The following is a 23,381-nucleotide window of genomic DNA, read 5'->3' on the forward strand; positions in this document are numbered from 1 at the left end:
GGTACTAAAGCTACGAAGCTGAGGTTTAAAACTAATAAAGGTACACGAATGAAATTTTGTGTCCTAAATGAAACTTCCTTGAATGGGTGTTCCAAAAGTATGGGTGTTCTGTGGTGTGGCTTACTTGTAGTCCATATGTGCGTCATTAGGAGGAAGCCTAGTCTCGACTAAAGCCCCTGGATATGCTTGCGTTTTTTTTTTTCTTTTTTTTTTTTAACTTTAACCGATCGGCAGCATCTAACACGTCCTTCGGGGCCCATCTGCGCGTCTGCTGCGCCTCCGGATCGGGTGCTCCCAGAGAGAGAGAGAGAGAGAGACGAGAAGGGAAAGGTAGGGAGGTTAACCAAGGACGTGCCCGGTTGGCTACCCTACGCTTGGGGCGAGGGAAGAATATATAAGGAGCGAGAATATTAAAAAATCATAAAGAGTCAGTCATTCACACAGTCAGTCGCAGAGGAAGGTCCACTGTCACAAGCGTTCATATAGTCCAGTCTCCTTCAAGAAGTGAAGAAGAGCTTTGTGGCCTTTCGCATGCAAAATGCGTAGGCCATGGTCCCAGAATCTTTTCCTCTGACAGCACTCTGCTATCTAACATGCCGAGTTGAGTTTCGATGGGGGCTAAATGCGAAAACACCCGTGTACTTAGATTTAGGTGCACGTTAAAGAACCCCAGGTGGTCCAAATTTCCGAGTCCCCCACTACGGCGTGCCTCATAATCAGAACTGGTTTTGGCACGTAAAACCCCAAAATTTAATTTTTTTTTTTTGCCGAGTTGAGCTTGAAGAATCCTTCGTTGAGCGTCAAAAGCTGGGCAATGACCTACAGAAGGTGCTCTAGCTCATCGCACCCGCACGAATTGCATGCCGCACTGTTAGCCATTCCTATTAGAAATGAATAGGAATTTTTAAATGCAACGGCCAACCACATGCGACACAGTAAAGTTGCTTTGCTACGGGAGAGTCCATGGGTGGCAGGCAAAGTCGCAATTTAGGTCGAGAGAATGCAAGCGTGAGTTGCTGAAAACTGGTGAATTCCATCTTTGAAGTGTGATGTGGCGAGCAACTGATTGAAGTTGCCGTGCAGCGTCCGTTCTTGAGAGCTCGCATGTTTTTGATGAGCCGACGAGCAGCTTCACCCGGCGCTGTCGTTGCCAACAATTCCGCTGGCTCGGCAACCACTGAAATACAATGTCGTGTCCTTTCTCAATTGCGTAGTGATGAGCTTGCCTTATTTCTTACTAGCTGTTCGTGTAACCCGTACGTAGGGCAAACTGCAGAGGCATATCCCAAGTACAGCAATGCCTGGCAACATCTCAGGCCTGCTCAGCGTGCGGCGAGGCTGAAGCAATTGAACATCTTCATTGTTTCTGCCTAGCTTACTCCAAAAGAGGACTTCTCTGTACGCGCCGCTTCGATGCCTGGGACTCGTTGCGTTCTCGGCATCGCAGCTCCTGTTCCCTGGCCAGCACCACGGCTCACCTTCAGACACCCCGTCCTCTATCATTCCTGGAGGACACGGGGCTGTCGTGTAACTTGTGAATGCGCCTTCGTGCTATCGCTGACATCAAGGGCTCTGTGACAGCCTCGACCTTCTCTCTCTTATATCCCCCCTCGCACGACTCGGCGCCCAAGTCGTGTTTCCTAAAGGGTTGCAGAAAATAGCGCCTCTTCCTCTTCACAATCACTCTCTCTCTTGGGAGAAAGGCCCTACATGGTTGCCACTTAAATGCTTACCGGACATTTCCAGGCATTGTTTGGCATGTGGTAGATCATTTGGTAACGGCTTCGTAACCGCATAGTTCGTCACGATCGGCCCTAACCCTGCATCTCTCCGCATGCTCGGAAACTAGAAATTGTTATTTGCCTGTCACTTGGTGAGGCCCATTTCCCATGAACCTTTCCTTTATATATTTTACTCGACTTCAAAAGTGTCACGCGACCCTACATCCTAATCTTTTTCATTCCTCCATAGTTTGGCAATATGTGCCAACATATCTGTTCAGGTAAACACATTTTTGTGTGAATACAGTGTTAAAAAATGGACGTTTGTTCGAAATTTCATTATTTTAAAATTTTTTTCTCGACCTTCACTTTTTCTTTTGCGGTGATGCATCAATGCTTAACATGGACGTGATGAGGCCCTTTCCTTAAATTTACTCTTTTTTACGACTAGGCTACAAAATTGTCCCACACTTCCTCTAGTCATTTTTTTCCATGCCAATGTCTGTATCCATGGAAGTAAACACTACAAAGAATGTATCAATTCACAATTTGTACTAATGTAGCACTGTAACCAACCTGTACGTGTCGCAGCCACAATTTTGTTTTATCATTGGAAAACTCCTACATTCAAGGAACAGAACATCCTCAGTTGCCCCAACTGCTCTTTTTTAAGGTATTTTTATACTGCTCAAACTGTAATATAGCAGTTATGTGTATGGAAGAGTTTGACGTATCATTTGCTTCACATTTATTTGCATCAGTTACTGTGGAGCTGTGAAGAGAGCCATGTCAGAAGATGCCTCTATTTGAAGAATCCAAGTAACCAGAATGATTGAATAAGTCCACATATTTTGCCCATATAAAAGCTTTTTTTCAGAAAACATTTATCGACTCTACCAGCTGAGGCAGTGGAATTTAGTCAATATTTTTTGCAGGCCTTGATTCTCGTCTTCCTTCTTACAATGCTATAAAATAATCTCAACAGCAGCAACAATGGCACATGTGCTTACTGGGGAATTGGCAAATAATCTGGTGGCATGTATATGCATTGTAATCCTGGTGTTTGAATGCAGTCCAGGGATGTATTCTCGGACGATCACTTTTGGTGGTACTATCCAATCTATTTCGCTGCTCAATCAGCCAATCAGCTCACCCGATTTTGCTAAACCAACCAATAAGCATGCACTTAAAGTGATATCACCGAAAGTTACCGTCTGAGAGCTCACCCAGTTTTGCTCAACCAACGAATAAGCGCGCACTGAAAGTGGTATTGCCAAAAGTCACCTTCCAAAGATAGGTCCCCAGTTTCTGCTTGCATTCTTGAAAGGTTCCATTTACATAAGTACGTTTTGGCAGTACAGCTACAGCTGTGACTGTACAAAACTGTCTGTGCAACTCAAGTACACTCACTCACAGAAGTTTTCTGGGTCTAACAGCCACGAAAACAATCCCCTTATAGCCAATGCATTTACCCTGCTAGAGACTGTGGTTAGCACCAACCACTGATGAATTGGGCTGATGAGTTTACATTCCAAAGCAACATATGGGCTATAAGAGACAACCATAGTGTGGGGCTATTTGGATTTGTATCTTATCACCTGGGTTCTTTAAAATGCACCCAAGGCACAGTATACAAGCATTCTTGCATGCCATCCCCATTGTAATGCAGCTAACAATCAAACTGGCGACCTTGTGCCGAGCAGCAGAACACCATAGCCACTGCTGCGGATGCTAAAAAGTTCCATGCTATGTAGTGAAGTCCTGACAAAATAACTTCATTGCTCGCACACTTCAAGAACTTGTGCAGTTAGGTGCAGATCATTTACATTACACTACCTCCTCTTTGCAAAATTAATGTTTTTACCAGGAGACAATTGACCAAGAATATTCGACAAAGAAAAAAATGGATCAGTGAATGGTTGCAATGGTAAAATACAGTAATTTTATTTTACATGGCTACCACATACAGTAGTCTCAGTAAAAAATGGCACAAACAACATAAAACAAAACACTTCCCCGCCATCTCACCCAATGCCACATATAAGCATTAATTCCAATAAAATATGCAGCTTCCCACGAAACTGCAGTGGCAGTTAACATGGATTTTTACAGTTTCACTGGAATGCTATATACTACTTGGCACCCAAAGACGTACGAAAAAAAAAAAAAAAAAGGTGCAGAAAAGACATTTCATGGCAGAGAAAGGTCTTGTCGACAACCTTAACAATGTGCACCTGAGTGCAGTCATCTGTATCATGGGAGCACTATGTGGCAGTGTAAAGTGAACGCCGACACCTAGCGCACTAGTTGCTGCAACTGGCTGCAGCCACCAGTGGCACAGCCTTGGCTTTGGCCAGCTCAGTAGCCAGCTTGGAACGAAGGCGCTCCTTCTCTGCTGGATGGGTCCCAGGGAACATGCGCTCCAGGACATATGTAAATCCTTTGGATGCCTTGGCAGCATTCTGTTTGAAACGTTCCACACCAAAGGCTTGGATGGCGCAGGAAAACCTAGAATAGAAGATGAAACCCAGGCTCTCCGCTCTACCACGGTATTTTAGGGTTGTCAGCAGCAGGCTTGTAGATGCATTTTTCCTCTACCGACTGCAAAAGAACATGGCATAGAGGTCAGTGCAGGACAAAGGTTTTGTGTTAAGCTAGAAATGCAAGAGTTAAAAACTGCGCAGAAATAGCTTGCTAGCCCTGTATTGCATCTTGCTGTGCTATGGCAAAGTATTTGGAAACATTTCTGGTGTGGTTGGAATTTTCATTACAGCGACATCCAGCAGAGACAGAGTCAACTTTACTAACACATTTCCGTGAAATAATGCACTCCCTATGAACATAAAAAAAGTGAGATATGCATTCGAATGGGAGTCAAGAGCAATATGCATGACTTTCAATTGTCTTGTAATCACATGAAATTTTGCAGACCTATGAAATGAGAGACCAAACAGTAAGTATAAAAAATAAACCTCATCTTGCATAAATAGCAGTGGACATAAGCAGAAGGGTAAACTGTCATGGAAACCGATGTTCCATAGTGTTTTTTTTTTTATTTACTCATACTGTTGGCCTGTCGGCCGTTACAGGGTGGGTCAAAAGCAGCACTTCAACAATTAGTACAATACATGAAAATTCCAACATACATAAGCAAAAATAAATAAATAAATAAAACAGGTCAATAGCAGCATTTCGGCAATTACAGTACATGAATAAGCGAACAAAAAAGATAAAAAAAAACATAAGCGCACATAAGCAAAATATTCTGCACATGCTCCGATCAATAATACAAGACTATAAAGGCAGTGTTGACAACGAGCTCATGTACAAAAAAAAAAAAAAAAAAAAAAAAGCGGTGAGCACATATACATGCGTGCATCTTTCAATCTAGCTTTAAGTTTTGGCATTGCATCTAGAAGTGCAGAAAAATCTTTGATGAAGTTGAGGAATTTCATGATGCATGTTTGAAGTTTAATGGCAGAAGTTATTTGCCAAAACAGCATGCCAGTTTAAGTCATACATATGAACACTTCTTTATGCTACAAGTCTACACTGGCTATCAAAATCGCTTGTTACTTGCCAAAAAATGAACACAAGTTGACATCTCGGTATTTCTACAAGCACTTTGTTGGCTACATACTCTCAGTGTCCCTACAAATACCTTGTTTTTAATGGAAAGCTATTTTGTCCTTAAAGGGACCCTGAAACGATTTTGTACAAACGTACCGAGTCGTTAGGGTAGGTCCTTTGATCATTAATTGACGCATCTAAGTGCTCCGCATAAAGCGTGTAATTTATTATAAGGTTTTAAAAACGCACATCGCTACCAATTGCAGCACGCCACTCGGCAGAGTTTCCAGCCGCCCCTGACCAGGTGACGTGATTTGACCATATGACATCACTAGGCCCTATCCGATTGGCTGCCCAGGGCACGTCATCGATAATTTTCCCAACATCATGGTGGACAAATGTTGTTCATAATATTTGGAATGTTAGTTAATTTGTCTCTATAAAAAGAAAGTAATCGAAAGAAAAGTCATAAGGACCATTTATCACTAAACTCAAGCACTTCCGTGGCAAAGCAAGTGTCGTCTGCTTGTGTTACAAGGTGCGAAGCCCGTCGAGTGTGGCGCTTGGCCAGAAAGATGGGCTCGTGCAATTATCCCGCTAGGGCATAGCAGGGCGGTGCGGTTCGCAGCGGTGTATTGAGAGAGGTTCGAGAATGAAAAATGCAAAAAGGTAACATTGAGTACGGCAATGGAATGTATGTAGAAACAAGAGGCGTGATTTGTGTCGTGCCAGAAAGTGTAAAAATGCGGTGTTCAATAAGTCAATAAACAGAGGTGCTCGCAATGCGTTCAGATGCATGATATAAAGCTCCTTAAAATGGAAAGGTATTTTTTTAGGCTCTTTAAACTGAGAAGTTTATGCCGATAGTGTGGTTACGACTTGCTCACTATTTTAGGGGTACACCGTGTCATGGAAGTGCTTGATAAATATTGAAGTGAAGTAAATGCTTGTACTGGGAAAAACTACCCCGCAAGCAAGCAGGGCCGGCGCGAGTGCGTTTGCATGCAGATGCGCTCAGCGTTGACGCTACTGAAGGCAGCGCCACTACACTGGAAATGTCGACATTCGGGTAAGCTCGGCGGCACTGAGAAATCGCACGGTTTCAAACGTGACGCACTATGTTTTAAAAGGTCGAGAAAGCGCCACCTTGAGTGTCCAATCGTTTCTTTTTCTTTTATTTTTTCTTGTTTACTTGGACGGGGAATGGCATCTTCCTTAGTTTTGTTGACCGCGTCTGAATCTGTTTGCACGGCGGCTCTGCGCGTTTCGGGATGCCGACCTGCTATGCTAGTGGTACCATGGGTGCCGGAGACGCAGGTCCTGCGCTAGCAAATGCGCACCAGTCGAGCCCAACAGTCGAGCCCGGACGCGCCCAGTCGTGCTCGCGGCTCTCGCATTCGTAGTTTCCTTGTGGACACCCTAGAGGCGCTGTTGCAGCCGCCAGGAGAGGAGGCAAAGGGGCGCAGTTGGCGCTACTTTAGTTTTTTCCAGGGGCTTTAGAACGGACTGCATGGTGCAGCCACCTGGTGGCACAAAGCTCAACCAACACAGAGCTAATATAGCAGTAACCAAACCAAGTATTATTTTGCTGCTGGTGTAAATTTTCGGCAGGAGCGTAATCTTGAACACACCTTTTTAAATGTTTAAAGTGTTTTACACTTGGTTACAGCAATATTAGCTCTGTGTTTGGCTGGTTGAGTTCTGCGCCACCAGGTGTCTGGACCGTGCAGGCCGGTCACGTACATCTATGCTAAAGCTCCTTCATCACAGCGGTAGTAGTAAGGAGGGGCTTTAGTTTACGCCTCTGCTTGGATAGCTCTCACTGGGATTGACGGCCAGGCGGCTAGCAGAGAGGTTGGAGAGGCTTTGCGCGCTGACTCCAAGACAACCAGAAGTAGACAACGCGCTGTCACATCATGACGCAGAGCCAGTGAAGGTGGAGCTTAGCTCCGATTACTCGGCAAACAAGTTGAGAAGAAAAAGCATAGCTAGGGAGTAGGGTAACTTGTAATCATCCGTAGCTCACTTAATATGAGACGCTTCACTTAAATTGTGGCACGAATATTGTATTGTAGCTGTACCCTACGCATCCCCAAAATTTGACAGAACCATTTCAGGGACCCTTTAAAGCACTCAACATTACAGTTCTACATGCTCACAAAAGTAACATTACTAGTGCCATGAACTGATAAACAATAAGATGGCAACAGAAGGCACTATCTACATTGGGTAACTTAACAAGGACCAAATATTCAGCACTTAGACAAATCTGAAAAATGCTTTTTTTTTTTTTTTTACAATGTATGCAAGGAGCACTATTCTGCAGAGAAGACCTACATTACGAGCTCCTTCGCCCAATTGCTTTTGTACCAGTAATACATGCTCAGCCGAAGTCCCATAAAAGTAAAATGCAGTGGCAACTGTCAACTTCAGGAAATTACTTCATTTACGCTTGCCGTGATGCCTGAAAAAGGCCCTAGTGGTGGACAAGACAGGGGAGCATACATGAAATAAGCAAAGTTTCATAAGCTAAGAGATAACATTGCTCATGATGAAAATAGCAAGCTTGTCCTTCATGCATGCACATCAATTCCTGCCATGACTGTAAGCAGTCATTGTAGTAAATGGGTGTACACTATTTGATGTTGACCAGGTTTATGCACTTCACTGGTCTTGCTTCATGAACGTACATTCAAACCTCAATTATTGAACACAGATATAACGAAATACTAGGTATAACAGGGTAAATATAAAATAACACTGCGCAATGAATATATGCTTGACCAAATATAGGATAAAATCAAAGTATTCTCGTGTCAGATGGAACTTCATTCTAATGAGGTTCAACTGTACTACTTTTAAGCAACCATTCCAATGTGAACAGAAGAGTGAAAAGGGGTTGACAAATGACGTTTTTATGGTACTACTTTCTTTTATTAAATGAAAAGCTTACTGTGCAATGTGCCCAATCCTGCAGCAGTTGCACGTAGAATGCTGTGTAACAATTTATAAAGAATATTTATATTTGTAGCCACATCATACTTACGCATGCAATTGTGCTGATAACACATATGCAGTTTTGCCATTTCCAATTGAACTGTCTTTAAAGCTCCAGTCATCTCCAAGCCAAGCCAAGGTTTGTTAGCAGTGCCTTTGTGCTTAGGCTGACACCTCTTCGAAGGATCCCTTATTTTTTTTTATTTATTATTTATTTATTTCATAATTACTGCAACCACCATGCGGTGATTTTAGCAGGGTGGTAAAACATAATGAATACATTGGTATGCACGAAAATGCACAGGTTAATAAAAAGTCTGTTATTTGAATAATACAAAGCATACAGGTCGGGCACACGCAATATTGCACTAAAGTAAAACATTGTCACTGCAAACATGGTACAAATAAAATAATGTCACTGTAAACATGATAAGAAAAAAGTTAACGTTAGCACAGAGACGACGTCATTTTTTAGCTGGTTCCAGTCCACTATTGTGCATGGAAAAGAAGAATACTTAAAAGAGTTGCTGCGTGAGGAAAAAGGAGTTATAGTGAAATTATGTCTTTGCCGAGTAGCGTATCCGGAGGAGAAGGCAATGATCTTTGTTATGTCCATCTTATAATGCCCCTTTATTAGTTGATACAAGAACTTCAATCGTGAACAATGATTTCTTTGTGCCAAAGAAGGAAGATTAGCCCTGTTTAAAAGTTCTCGTAAATGTGTTATAAATAAAACGCATGGCCCTTCTTTGAACCTGTTCTAGTTTGGCAATGTTAGTTTTTGTAAAAGGGTCCCATATCATTGCAGCGTAATCTAAAATGGACAGTACAACGGATTTGTAAGCCAGGAGGCAAACAGAAGGGGAGGAAAACTTAAGAGCTCGCCTTAGGAAAAAGAGTTTACGGTTAGCGTTTGTAGTTACATAATCAATATGAGTATTCCAATTAAGATCGTTTGAAATCCACAGCCCTAAATATTTGCACTTACTACCTTCAGAGAGGAAAGTGTTATTAATACTGTATTCAAACTGCAAAGGTTTCTTTTTATGTGTTATTCTCATGAAAACTGTTTTTTCAACGTTGATCACCATCTGCCATTCGTGGCACAAGGAAGCAACCTTCTGAAGTGCACGGTTAAGCAATAATTGATCCAATTTGGTGTTAATTTCGGAGTACAATACACAATCGTCAGCAAAAAGTTTGATATGAACTGGAATATCTCGTACAATATCACTGATGTATATGAGAAACAAAAGTGGCTCTAACACGGAACCCTGGGGTAATCCAGAATCCACCGTTACTGATGCAGATAAACTGCATCCCTGAAACTGCAGATAAACTGCAGATAAACTGTTTCCCCGAAAGGAAACAAACTGTTTTGCGGGTTAGGTACGCAGCAATCCATTCAATTAACTGATCATATTTTAAAACATTATGCAATTTATAGAGTAACTTTTTGTGAGAAACATTGTCAAATGCCTTAGAAAAATCCATGAATATAGCGTCAATTTGTGTACCATTGTTAATTTATTGCAAAATTGTGGATGGTTTCTGTCAGCTGAGTACACGTCGAGAATCCTTTTCTAAAACTTTGTTGATAATTGCTTACAAAATTATGGTTATTAAGAAATTTAGCATTTCATTATGTATAATGTGTTCGAGTAATTTGCAAGCTGTTGATGTTAGTGAAATTGGGTGATAGTAGTTAATGTTTCTCCTTCCACTTTTATGTAACGGTTTGATTCTGGCTGACACCCAGTCATTCAGTAGTTCACCGTCGCGTAATGATTTATTAAACATGCAAATACTTGGACACCCACTCGGCATATTTTTTTAGAAACGAATTTGGGGTGTTGTCTGGCCCCCTGGAACTTCTTTACATTCAGTTTTAACAGCATATTGAAGATACCTTGTTCTGAGATTATGACGTCTGGTATACGTGGCAAGGAGACATCAAAGATAGGGCATCATCATCTTTAGTAAAAACAAATTTTAAGTGGTCGTTAAATGAATTGGATATTAATTCAAAATCCCCCCCCCCAGTTACCGGTTCCCCGTTAATTTCAAAGGTATCGCAGTCCAATGATTTAGGCGAAATAGCTCTCCAAAATTTTTCCGGTGATGCTGTAATAAATTCGGTAGTGATTCCCCGAAGTAACGCTTCTTGTCTATGGCTACTTGATTCTTAATTTATGGCATGAGTTAGCACCATTTTCTATTTTATAAGGTGACTAGGGAACTTGCAAACTCGCACAGACAGAAAATGAAACGTTTATGCCTGTCACCAAGCAACGAGGAAGGCCACCGAACGTCACTGTACTGTTGTTCCATTTGCTTCTGCAATGGCAGTGACACTTGTAAGATGTGAACCTTTTCTTACATTGTACATTGTAATACACATTGAAAAGAACATACAAATCCATATAAAATATGCCTTTTTATAAAAATTACAGTGCACTTAATGACAACTAACTTACGCACGCCTATTTGTAGTCACGTTGGAAGGATCCAAAGTTAGTACAAAATTTCCAGAGTAGAGGCCTACAGCTTTTACACAACTTTCTACGCAGGCTTAAAGTTATAACTTCTCTTTAAATCATGAACACATGCTTCTGAGTCTGAGTATACTAGTACATACAATTATACGATAAACTCATGACACCTCTGTGCCATGAAGCCACATTGCTTTAGGTGTGCATTTTCAACGGTTGCATGATAAGAGGACATAATTATTTGTTATGCGTTTCGGGGAATTCTGGCACAATAACATTATTATCTAACAAAGTTTTTTTTTGCGTGTCAGTACATGTAGCATTGCTTGGTGATAAAAAGTGGGCACAAGGATTTATGACCACCTTTGTAGTGTCACAAGCAGCATTCTGCAAACCAGCGCTTTCACTTGGTGCTGCAAAGTAGTACCAGATCTTGTTTTTGCCTTGGTTATCTCAGCTCATACCTATGGGCAAGCAATGATCATTGGTGCACCACATCAGTTAAAATGGCATGAGGGCTTTACGGTTGTAGTGAGTCTTGTTTTCCCTTTCATCCCAGTCTTCTTGGTAAACTAGCACAGACAGCAGAAATCTTTTTTTATGAAGAAATCATGGGCTTACATGCACTTGAGAGCACCTGGCTTCTTAAAATTGAAGTCCTTTTCCTGCAACTGATGCCTCCACAAGAAGAATGATTTTAAGATACAGACGGACAAGAAGGTGCCGAGGACTGTAAACACGATGCAGTGACAAGTGCTGCCTGCACAATCACCAAGCAAGGCTTGACCGTATTGCCCTGTTGCACAGAGTAAAAGTGTCTCTTCATAAATCCTTGCATCTATTGCTCGTAGCTAGATTATGCTGCATGTATTGAAAGCCACACACTCCACTGTTCACATTTGAATCATTGCTGATGGCATGTCATTTCAGGGGTGACACCAGCAGACCATATGGTATATTGCCGTGGTGTCAATATTTTTGACGGCGGCCAACATAGTAGTCCAAAACGAAACGAGCGCCTTTGAATCTTCTCAGTCATGATTTAAGTTGTTAGTTTAGTTGCACAGACGATTTGTATGCTAGATTAGAAACATAATTAACACTTATTGCAGAATTCTGAAACCACCAGTTGCATCCATTTCCAGGGCAACCTAAGCAAACAATTCCCAAGTGGCTTGACCTGTCAATAAGGCAGAGATGTTCCAAGGGCGGAGACTTTCACTCAGCAAGACACCTCGAGTTGGTACACCTCACATCTCGAAAATTGAATAGTGACAATGCCCATGAACTGGGCAAAGCAAGCCTGCTCAGACAGAGCCATTGTTGAAAAAGAATGGGTACTTAAAGCTCAACAAATAGGAGTGGCAGTACCCATAGGTGTAACCACAATGACAGCTGGTTACCAACCAACCTTTTCTTATTCAAGCAAATTGAAATTAAGCTACATCTAAAGGTGATGAAGTTGGTCAGGTAGAAAACAGAATTTTCAACTAGAACACACCCTTTTATGCTGCATTTTGACGCTGATGCTCACTGGTACCACTAATCATACCAAGGACGTAACCTGGAAACTAGCGCAATTTTACTGAAGAACCCAAATACACAAAAATATGGCATATTCACATCCCAGGAGATTAATTTCAATGCAGAACTTTGTCCTTCATTTTCCGCACTAATAATCTGATTCCTGCCATGCATGCATGTCAAGGCATGGCATGCAATGCCACAAAATCTCATGCCTTATCACACTGGAGAATGCACAGAACCAAAGAATAAGGAGATCTGAGTGGCTCAATTTTCGTTAGACATAAGAAAGGAGAAATTGTGATGTTTAATTGAAATGTAGAAATAATAAAGAAAAGGGAAATGAAAGTGGCCGAAAAGACAACTTGCCGTAGATGGGAGCTTAACACAGATTTTCCATATTATGAGTGCGGCACGCGTAATGTGGAAGGTGTGGGTTCAGCTCCCACTTGCAGCACTGCGAACAACTGTTGTTGGATGCTCTAAAATGCCTGACACCACATTTTCAAGAATATGAGTAGCACCAGTTTTGCGTGTGCTTGGGCCTACAAGAATTAAAGAAAGCCCCTGGGCCTTTTCCGACACCATGACATATCCAAAAAACTGATTAGGAAGCCATCAGCAGGTCTTCCAGCATCTTTTTCATATAAATTGATAAAAAGAGACCAGCAACATCTGTACATCGACGTACTTAGTTAAAACTGTCACTTATGTGAAGAATCAGCTAAGCCCTGAAACCCTGAGATGTTCTTGAGCAGAGCTTGCCCAGAATTTAGTGCTTGTTCACTTAACTAGACGAGGCGAAAGTGTAGAGGTTCTGGCGCTTAGCATTTGCCCTGCAGCGAGTCTTGTCTAGAGTGCTGAATCAGTGCACTGCAATCAAATCAATATCTGTGCTTTGTTGACCAGTTTGAGAGACAATGCTGGTGAGCAGCAGAAGCCACAAGGATGCCCAGGCTCGGTACATCGTTTAGCTCGGTACATCAAACCTATCAGTTGCTGTGGTATTACTCTTTCTTTGCTTGCAGCCCAGAGATCAACTGCTCAAGGCAGAAGTATAGACAACTGAATTAGAATTGGAGCTAGACATTTATGATGAAGCAGACAAACACACTAGACAATCCTGTCAATGATGAAAAAGCCACATGTGCTCCATGACCCGTGTTGAACATGAGTAGAAAAAGAAAATGAAATTGAATTATCATGCACCACCGGATGAGATTCTTCCTCTAGTCATAACTGGACATACTTTCACATCCCTTATATAATAAAGCACAATTTCAGTCAAGGGGCAGACGTGAATGCTACATCACCAACCAAAGTTGCGCAACTTTCTTACAAATGAGCAAAAATTGCACGCTATCAGTGAGGTGTGGTGTTCTCTAGAACAATAGTTCTGAGGTGCTGAAATTCATTCACAATGATTTGTACCTAATCACTGTAAGCTGAATTGATAATAAAATGAAACTTACCATAATATGTTGGAGGCCAATATTGCGTGTATAGGTGACCAATGTCCTCGTGCGGGGGTCCACGACAGATTCTTCAACAATGCGCACGGACTTGGAACTGACAAAGCGTTCCCCCCACTTGGGTAGCCGGTTCATAGGATTGGTCTTGGTGAGTAATCGCTTTGTGAACAGTTTTCCCCTTCTACATATCGTGACACGATGTCCTCTGTCAATACATGCGTGCTGCAAACAAAACGCCAAACTCTATAAACAAGCGAGCAAGAATGGAGCACTACAAAACAAGCAGGTAAACTGAGCATACATAAAGCAAAATTAAATGAGGCTGCCGAATGTTAGACAAAACGAATATTCTACGCCCATGTACATACACTCCGTAGTAATACTCGCCACGCTGCTTGCGCTGCCACTGCGTCAATAGCACGCCTGGGGCCGTATTCTGAAACGTTCGCCTAGGCGAAATCAGCGTGCGCGCTGATTGGCTGATTGAGCAAAATTGAATGACGTCGTGCTCAACCACCCAATCAGCTCATCCAATTTTGCTAAAACAGCCAATCACACACGCCTGAAAGCGAAAAAAGAAATTTCGCCTAGGCGAACGTTTCAGAATACGGCCCCTGCTAAGCATCGTCACGGTCACGACAGACATATGCGTCCTATGCGTTATGTTGACAAGGGAGAATACAACATTAAACACTCCTTTAAGCGTCTCATCACGTGACATAAAAACAAACGTAACAAACAAAATTAGGTGCTATCGCACAAATGTGCATCCTCGTGTGCACTGTTGACCACATTCTTCAATATTCTCCAGGTTCTTACCTGTACGGATTGGGGTACCTCGCCCAGAAACCTTGAGCCACTTGGTCCCACGAGAACTTGAACGTGTCCTTCCTCTCGTAAAACTTCACCATTGTGCTATAACACAGGAAACAGCAAGCATACCAGTTAGCTCGCTCAACGAAGGGCGACCTTTGCACTGTCTTCGCTTTTCCGACTTCACAGAGGTTATGTAACTTCACCAAACAGGTGTTTAATAACATGAACATCTGAATCACTGGTAATCGTGATTACGCTAAATACATGCATTTTTTTCCTCGCTATAAAAGCAGTTCAGTGGCCTTCGGCAGGCTCACAGATCAGGTTACGTTACAACTGCCCTTGCAGACATGGCGGAGCGCTAGGCGTGCAGCGACCGCACATCTTTATCAGCATGTCCCCCAGCTAAATGCAAAGTAAACAACAACTTACTCACTACGGGCAGTTTCTGAACACGACAGAAATCCGAAGAGAATAATCTACGTTGAAGAATCTGGCAATTTTATACGAAAACTCCAATACATCGCATCCCTCGCTGAAGTTCCCTCATGGAACACCGCACTGCCACGGGCACCGGGTAACGCCGGGTAAGCGAAGGAGTGCATAGCGAGCGAAGCGACCCTGGTGGCTCTGCTTGGCGACTGTCAAAACAGAACCAAAATGACATCACTTGAGAGGTGTTCTAAGCTGCACACAATATTAATTTTTACAACGCCATATTAGCACCAATTAGCACCGAAACTATCATGCTTAGATCACAGTGACCTTGTTTTTGAGCTCCATCTTGCTTAATCGCTGAGAGCTGGGACTAAAATTAAGCCACTCACGCATTTGTATAGAACACCCAGGTAAGCGTGCGTAACAGCGTAAGCGTGCGTAAACAGAGTAAGCGTGACCACGGGCCAGCCCTGCGACAACGATGTTTTGCAGTTTTTTTCAATAATGGTTTACCATAATGTCGCAATAAACGTGAAACCGCAATGTGTTGTTGCGTTCGAGTGATCTCCAAAAGAAGGTATCTGTAATTTATATTTTATATTAATTTTTATATGTGTTTGTGCCCGATGTCACCGTTTCAGTTTCGGTATTCTGGTGCTGTCATCTTGTTGGAGGAATGTAATGATGAATTACAAAAATGTGAGTAAAAAGATTTAGACATCATAAGAATGCTTCGCGTAGGTGATTTCTTTGTGCTTGTTAAATGAACTGTTGTCTAAGTCCATCAGTGTAGACATTTGGGCTTGTTGGTGTAACATGTTTGCAGATTTTCTGTAGCGCAAAAAAACACACGGACGAAGACACACACAGGCGGTTGTCTAAGGTCTTTAAAAATTGTATTGCCACCAACATTGGGTACTATTCTGGATCGTTCTGGGCATTGTCAATTCCGCCATGTTATAGAATTTGGTAATAGCGTCACTTGACAATTTCCAGAACCTGGTCCAGAACACGGCGTGGTCCAGAATAGTACTCATTGCCGCACGATGTGCCAATCGCTAGTACTAATTAATCTTGAGGAATATAATTTCAATCAGAACTGGTAACTGGAACTTGTGAAAATTAAATTTACATATTATAGATATGAAATCTGTTGTATCTACATAATACATAATATACGAGTAAAATTTGAACTGGAAAAGAGAAAAGAAATCGAAAATTTTAGGCTGAATTCTTTTGTCTCGCAGCGAAGCTTTCAAAGGACATCGCAAAATCGTAGCACCAAAAGACATTCAAAGGACATCGTAGCACCAAAGGAAATGACCACCGGAAGAATCAACGTCACGTGAAGTTCTTTGAAGTTCTGTAGCTAGCCGAATTCTTCACTTCTCTGCAGCTCAACGCTCCTCAGTGTCTGAATACACGCCCTGGTCATTGTTCGGACGCATACTTCAGGAATAATTCTGACGCATATCCACAGTGAGGGATTGGCCATAAATTTAGGGGGTTTAGGGGAATGGACAAGAAGATGCAAACTAACAAAAAAAGAAAAGAATGGAAATTGCCAATTATAGAAAAAGTGCAGTGTGTAGGAGAAATAAAAAAAAATATGACATAACAGTAGACAATAAAAAACACCTTGAACAGTGATTATGCCCCGTTGTTGTGTTCGGGTCTCGGAGGATACTGGTGCATGTGAGTAACTTTCTATTTGCAGATCTGAAGCGCAGTATCGTGACTGTGCATTTGAAGACCGAATGGAAAGTGCCATGAGTTTTGCACTTGTAATAGACGAGCACCAAAGTTGCAGTTAGACATGTCTGGAGTATGTCCGGTGCTCCCTGAAAAACTTAGTCTAGGAGCGTTTCTTTGAATCTTTTTATCTCCAGATAATCTGCCACCGGCAATGTTCAAATTCGTATAATATTCATAGTTCGATGTGAGTTTTAAATTGCTGACTTTATTTCGCCTCAGGAATATGCGACATTATATATAATATATATAATATATATATATATATCCAAAGTAGAATGGGACCGAGGGGCTCGATTTTATTAGTCATAACCACATAAAGCCACCAGACCGCCCGCGCCCTGCATAAGGCAGGGTGGGGGAGGGGGAATACCCGTCTTGACAGATAGTAGTGTTTGGTGATCTCATTGAACGTGAGCAAGGGTTCCGCGCGGAGCAAGGGGACTGCGGAGGTGGCGCGGTCAGTGAATCCTCGCGCGGCCTCGTGCGTGCCCTCGTAGGGTTAGAGGGAAAGCCCTCAGTCGACCCCAAGTGAGAGGGAAACCACGTGAGAGAATGGGGACTTTTGACGCTTTGGAGAATGCGGAGGGCCTGAGGGGAGAACATCCCGGTTTGGTAGTCCTTAATAGCCGCCTTGGAATAGCTATATATTGACTCTCTGTGACCATCGAGCACAGCCAGAGCGATTGCAACCTGTTCGGCTATACCACGGGCTTCGAAGTGCGTACCGTAGCGCCACAAGTGATCCTGGAATTAGGGCCGACGATGGAGACGGCGAATGCCTCTTGTTGGACATATTCCGCGGCATCCACGACGCTTACCTCAATGTGGTTGTTATACGGACATGCTCGAGTAGAGCTCTACCCCTGGCCCGACGTTGGCCGACGTTGTGTGCGGGGTGTATATTGCGGGGAATGGGCGCGATGTTCAGTTGAGACCTGATGTCGCTGGGAATCCGCACGGTGTCGGCGCATTGGTCGACCGGTTGAGGCCCATCTCGTCGAGTATGTTGCGTCCCGCCCGGGTGCCGGATAGCCTGAGCAGCTGTGAGCGCTCTTGCGCCTCGATTATTTCTTCGAGCGTGTTGTGCACTCCGAGCTTGAACAGGTTTTCGGTGTGAGTGCTTACAGGTAAGCCGAGGGCGAGCTTGAAGACCTTTCTGATGAGGGAATTGAGCTTCTTCCTATCGTCGTCGTCGTCGTCGTCGTCGTCGTCGTCGTCGTCGTCGTCAGCAGCAGCAGCAGCAGCAGCAGCACAGCAGCAGCAGCAGCAGCAGCAGCAGCAGCAGCAGCAGCAGCAGCAGCAGCAGCAGCAGCAGCAGCAGCAGCAGCAGCAGCAGCAGCAGCAGCAGCAGCAGCAGCAGCAGCAGCAGCAGCAGCAGCAGCAGCAGCAGCAGCAGCAGCAGCAGCAGCAGCAGCAGCAGCAGCAGCAGCAGCAGCAGCAGCAGCAGCAGCAGCAGCAGCAGCAGCAGCAGCAGCAGCAGCAGCAGCAGCAGCAGCAGCAGCAGCAGCAGCAGCAGCAGCAGCAGCAGCAGCAGCAGCAGCAGCAGCAGCAGCAGCAGCAGCAGCAGCAGCAGCAGCAGCAGCAGCAGCAGCAGCAGCAGCAGCAGCAGCAGCAGCAGCAGCAGCAGCAGCAGCAGCAGCAGCAGCAGCAGCAGCAGCAGCAGCAGCAGCAGCAGCAGCAGCAGCAGCAGCAGCAGCAGCAGCAGCAGCAGCAGCAGCAGCAGCAGCAGCAGCAGCAGCAGCAGCAGCAGCAGCAGCAGCAGCAGCAGCAGCAGCAGCAGCAGCAGCAGCAGCAGCAGCAGCAGCAGCAGCAGCAGCAGCAGCAGCAGCAGCAGCAGCAGCAGCAGCAGCAGCAGCAGCAGCAGCAGCAGCAGCAGCAGCAGCAGCAGCAGCAGCAGCAGCAGCAGCAGCAGCAGCAGCAGCAGCAGCAGCAGCAGCAGCAGCAGCAGCAGCAGCAGCAGCAGCAGCAGCAGCAGCAGCAGCAGCAGCAGCAGCAGCAGCAGCAGCAGCAGCAGCAGCAGCAGCAGCAGCAGCAGCAGCAGCAGCAGCAGCAGCAGCAGCAGCAGCAGCAGCAGCAGCAGCAGCAGCAGCAGCAGCAGCAGCAGCAGCAGCAGCAGCAGCAGCAGCAGCAGCAGCAGCAGCAGCAGCAGCAGCAGCAGCAGCAGCAGCAGCAGCAGCAGCAGCAGCAGCAGCAGCAGCAGCAGCAGCAGCAGCAGCAGCAGCAGCAGCAGCAGCAGCAGCAGCAGCAGCAGCAGCAGCAGCAGCAGCAGCAGCAGCAGCAGCAGCAGCAGCAGCAGCAGCAGCAGCAGCAGCAGCAGCAGCAGCAGCAGCAGCAGCAGCAGCAGCAGCAGCAGCAGCAGCAGCAGCAGCAGCAGCAGCAGCAGCAGCAGCAGCAGCAGCAGCAGCAGCAGCAGCAGCAGCAGCAGCAGCAGCAGCAGCAGCAGCAGCAGCAGCAGCAGCAGCAGCAGCAGCAGCAGCAGCAGCAGCAGCAGCAGCAGCAGCAGCAGCAGCAGCCTGTATTTATGTCCACTGAAGGACGAAGGCCTCTCCCTGCGATCACTAATTACCCCTGCCTTGCGCTCGCTGATTCCAACTTGCGCCTGCGAATTTCCTAACTTCATCACTCCACCTAGTTTTCTGCCGTCCTCGACTGCGCTTCCCTTCTCTTGATATCCATTCTGTAACTCTAATGGTCCATCGGTTATCCATCCTACGCATTACATGGCCTGCCCAGCTCCACTTTTTTCCGCTTAATGTCAACTAGAATATCGGCTATCCCCGTTTGTTCTCTCATCCACACCGCTATCTTCCTGTCTCTTAACGTTACGCCTAACATTTTTCGTTCCATCGCTCTTTGTGTGGTCCTTAACTTGTTCTCGAGCTTCTTTGTTAACACCCAAGTTTCTTCCCCATATGTTAGCACCGGTAGAATGCAATGATTGTACACCTTTCTTTTCAATGACAGGGGTAAGCTCCCAGCCAGGATTTGGTAATGCCTGCCGTATGCACTCCAACCCAATTTTATTCTTCTGTAAATTTCTTTTTCATGATCAGGGTCCCCTGTGAGTAATTGACCTAGATAAACGTACTCCTTTACAGACTCTAGAGGCTGACTGGCGATCCTGAATTCTTGTTCCCTTGCCAGGCTATTGAACATTATTTTTGTCTTCTGCATATTCATCTTGAACCCCACTCTTACACTTTCTCTGTTAAGGTCCTGAATCATTTGTTGTAATTCGTCTCCATTGTTGCTGAATAGGACAATGTCACCTGCAGACCGAAGGTTGCCGAGATATTCGCGGTTGATCTTCACTCCTAGGCCTTCCCAGTGTAAAAGCTTGATTACTTCTAAGCATGCAGTGAATAGCATTGGAGACATTGTGTCTCCTTGCCTGACATCTTTCTTGATAGGTAACTTTCTACTTTTCTTGTGGACAACCAATGTAGCTGTGGAATCGTAGATATTTGCCAAGATATTCACGTATGCCTCCTGTATTCCTTGGTTACGCAATGCCTCTATGACTGCTGGTATCTCTACTGAACCAAATGATTTTTCATAATCTATATGAAAGCCATATAGAGAGGTTGATTGTACTCCGCATATTTCTCAATTACCTGATTGATGACATGGATATTATCCATCGTAGAATATCCCTTCGTAGAATATATTTCCATCGTAGAATATATTTTTCGGAATATATCCATCGTAGAATATATTTTTCGGAATATATCCCATCGTAGAATATATTTTTGAACTAGATCGTGTAAACATTAATGTACGCGAGATCATTTGCCCAGGTAAGCTCTTGCCTAAAATAAAGAATGAATTTGATGATATATTTCCACCGAATTCCAAACTCCTGCCCACTACATATTTAAACGGCATATTACAAGATCATTTGACGCAGTTGGGAATAGATAATGTGATCACGACTGATGCGTCAATGAGTGAGGAGAAAGCGGGTGTGGGTATTTTCTCTGAGTCACTATCTCGGGCATATGCATTACGCCTTCTGGATTTCACACCCATATTTCTGGCTGAATTAGCTATCATCAATTATATTAGCTCTTCGAAAACTTCCTACAAATTCACTGTCAGTATGCACCTCACTCACTTCATCTTCTGACACTATATACTGCAGCCAATACATTTGAATCATTAACCCCTACAAACTTATATCTGGTGCGAGTGATGTGGTTTCCAGGTCATCGTGGTGTATTTTTAAATGAAATGGCTGACACACTTGCACGGATATCTCTTGATGAACCAGTTATGTCCGTTATGCCTACTTTGGCTTATGTAACTGCGGCTAAGTTTAGAAAATTTTCTCTTTTCCAAGATTCTACAAAACTGAAAATCCAAACGTCTGAATTTAATCATTTGTCCTATTCATGGAACACTAAATTGTGTCCCACACTTAAATTAGAAATCTCCATAGCAAAATTACGCTGCCCCATCCCACCATTAAATTTTAGCTTATACAGGTCTGGTCTGGCACCATCCCCTCTATGTCCTACCTACCAGGAACCTGAAAGCATTGACCACTTTCTACTAGCATGCCGTTGATTTACAAATCAGAGGAAGAAATTCGAATTTTCATTCCGAAAATTGGGCATTTCTTTAACTACGCAAAATATTCTCTCCTTCGGGGCATCTTCATTGGGATTTAGCCACAGGAACATCTGCGTGGCCATTTGTGACTACCTCTGTGACACAAGAAGGCTACCATGTTAATTCTCGAAACCAATAATTGGATAGCTAATTGAATCGCTGATTGTGTGTTCGGAGTTATTCTAATACAAACAACCCACGCAAACTTTGCTGTTTATGTATAATTACAATTATTTTTATTTCTGTATCTGCCTAGGCCAATCTATTTCCTAATTATTATAAACGTTATACCTCACCCTCATTTACCTTTTCGTTAAGTTTCTTTCTCTCTCCCCCTTCCCTTTAACCTTTAAGCAGCAACCGACCCTCAGGCGCAGCAAGAGCGAAGCTCTTGCTCGAAGCTCTTGCTGCGCCTGATGGTCGGCTGCTGCTGGACAGAAGCCGTCGTTCTCGCCTCTTCACCGGCCTGCGGCTCCTGTGGGGGAGCCTGAAACACTGGGACACCTCCTCCTGGCCTGCCCAGCGTACCTCCAACATCGAGGCCAGCTCCTTCAGGAGTTCCGCCGCCTGGGCGTTCGTGCCGCCAGAGAGGAGGACATCCTTTTCCCCTCCCACCGCAGCCAGCTTCCGGCACTAGCTCAGCGTCGTCGAATTCCTCGGATCGACGGGGCTCGCGGCGAGAGTGTAGCGTCCCTTCAGCAATAGGTTCACCGCGCCCTTCCCAGGTCTGCCAAACCACGCGGTCCTCCCTCGGCTCCCCATGACTGCACTGGCTTCTTCGCCCTCTCCTCTATTATCTTCTTTTCCCCTCCTCACTCTGCCCCTAGCCGTTGGCGCTGAGCCGCGTTCCCTCAAGGGCTGCGGAAGATAGCGCCAACATTTCCCTTCTTCATAAAGCACCATTCTTCCCTCTCCCCCTTCCATTTAACCTTTAACCGCCGGCTTGTTGGCCAATCCCCCGTAATGGGTAAGCGCCACAAGTAAGGAACAAGCAAGCAAGCAAGTGCCCATATAGAGAGAGAGAGAGAGAGAGAGAGAGAGAGAGAGAAAGGGTAAAGGAAAGACAGGGAGGTTAACCAGAGGTTATCTCCGGTTGCTACCCTGTACCGGGGGAGGGGAAAAGGGATGCGAAAGGCGAGGGAGAGAAAAATAAGTAAAAATAAAGAATACAAAAAAAAAAAGGAAGGAAAGAAAAGAAAATCACACACGCACACAAAACAGAACTGTTTCTGCGGGCACTGTCACGTGCCCATATAATTGCGATCGCAACAACAGCAGCGTGCATAAAAACTAGGACTGATTGAAAGAACGACGCATACCACCAGCGCAGGTGGTATGTGCCGTTCTTTCTATGCGTTCTGGTCTTTATGTGCGCTACTTTATATGCCAGAATGAATACCCAGTGGTCCAAGTTGTCTATCCCTAAGTTGTCTAACCGGGCACATACCCCCTGACCCAAGTAATTGGTGCCAAAGAGGTTCATTAAAGAGCGCCACATACCGGGCGAGTGACTCCCAAGTTGGCGTGAAAGAGGTTTATTGAAGAGCGGTGCATACCTGCAGTGACCCAAGTTGGTCCGACGGTTGGTTTCCAACCCGGTTCCTTCCGAACAGTAGCCCGGTGCTCTAACCATTAGACCGCGGACTGCCCCAAACGGGCGTGAAAGTAGACCCACCGGAAGTGCGTCAGGTATCCCAAGAATGCTAATCGCATTAAAATGTGTTCACGAAGTCATGTCCGCATGTTCAACACTACAGATCCAACGCCTTAATTGTTTGTTTTCGGGTGCGCTTGTATTTCGGGCAAAAAGCAAGCACTTTGTACAACGTAGTCAACTCCTACAAAACGAAGCCCCCATTGAAGCTGCTATAGTAACTTCGAACCTCTTGGTGTTTCATTTACTGAACATATGTCATGGGACTCACATACTGATTATGTAGCTCACAAGGCAGTTCATGCATTAGGACTTATCTACCGTCACAATG

At 44.5% G+C, this 23,381-nt stretch overlaps 2 protein-coding genes across 2 annotated transcripts; one reads left to right on the forward strand and one right to left on the reverse strand.

Moving 5' to 3' along the window:
* Positions 1–3,725: 3,725 nt before the first annotated feature.
* On the reverse strand, positions 3,726–15,250 carry LOC119460617 (PRELI domain-containing protein 1, mitochondrial-like). The gene is given in 7 exon segments (XM_037721644.2): positions 3,726–4,221; positions 4,224–4,274; positions 4,277–4,322; positions 13,777–13,955; positions 13,958–13,998; positions 14,596–14,691; positions 15,025–15,250. Coding segments are annotated over 6 exon segments (606 nt in total). The 5' UTR covers positions 14,688–14,691; positions 15,025–15,250; the 3' UTR covers positions 3,726–4,024.
* Positions 15,251–18,176: 2,926 nt separating this feature from the next.
* LOC125941755 (uncharacterized protein DDB_G0271670-like) lies at positions 18,177–22,101 on the forward strand (the record flags this gene model as incomplete). Its single annotated transcript, XM_049659689.1, has 3 exons — positions 18,177–19,089; positions 19,202–19,257; positions 21,835–22,101. Coding segments are annotated over 3 exons (1,236 nt in total), but the record flags the coding sequence as incomplete, so codon positions are not given.
* Positions 22,102–23,381: the final 1,280 nt, after the last annotated feature.

The sequence above is a fragment of the Dermacentor silvarum genome, chromosome 1, assembly GCF_013339745.2.
Source record: "Dermacentor silvarum isolate Dsil-2018 chromosome 1, BIME_Dsil_1.4, whole genome shotgun sequence".
NCBI classification, from domain to species: domain Eukaryota; kingdom Metazoa; phylum Arthropoda; class Arachnida; order Ixodida; family Ixodidae; genus Dermacentor; species Dermacentor silvarum.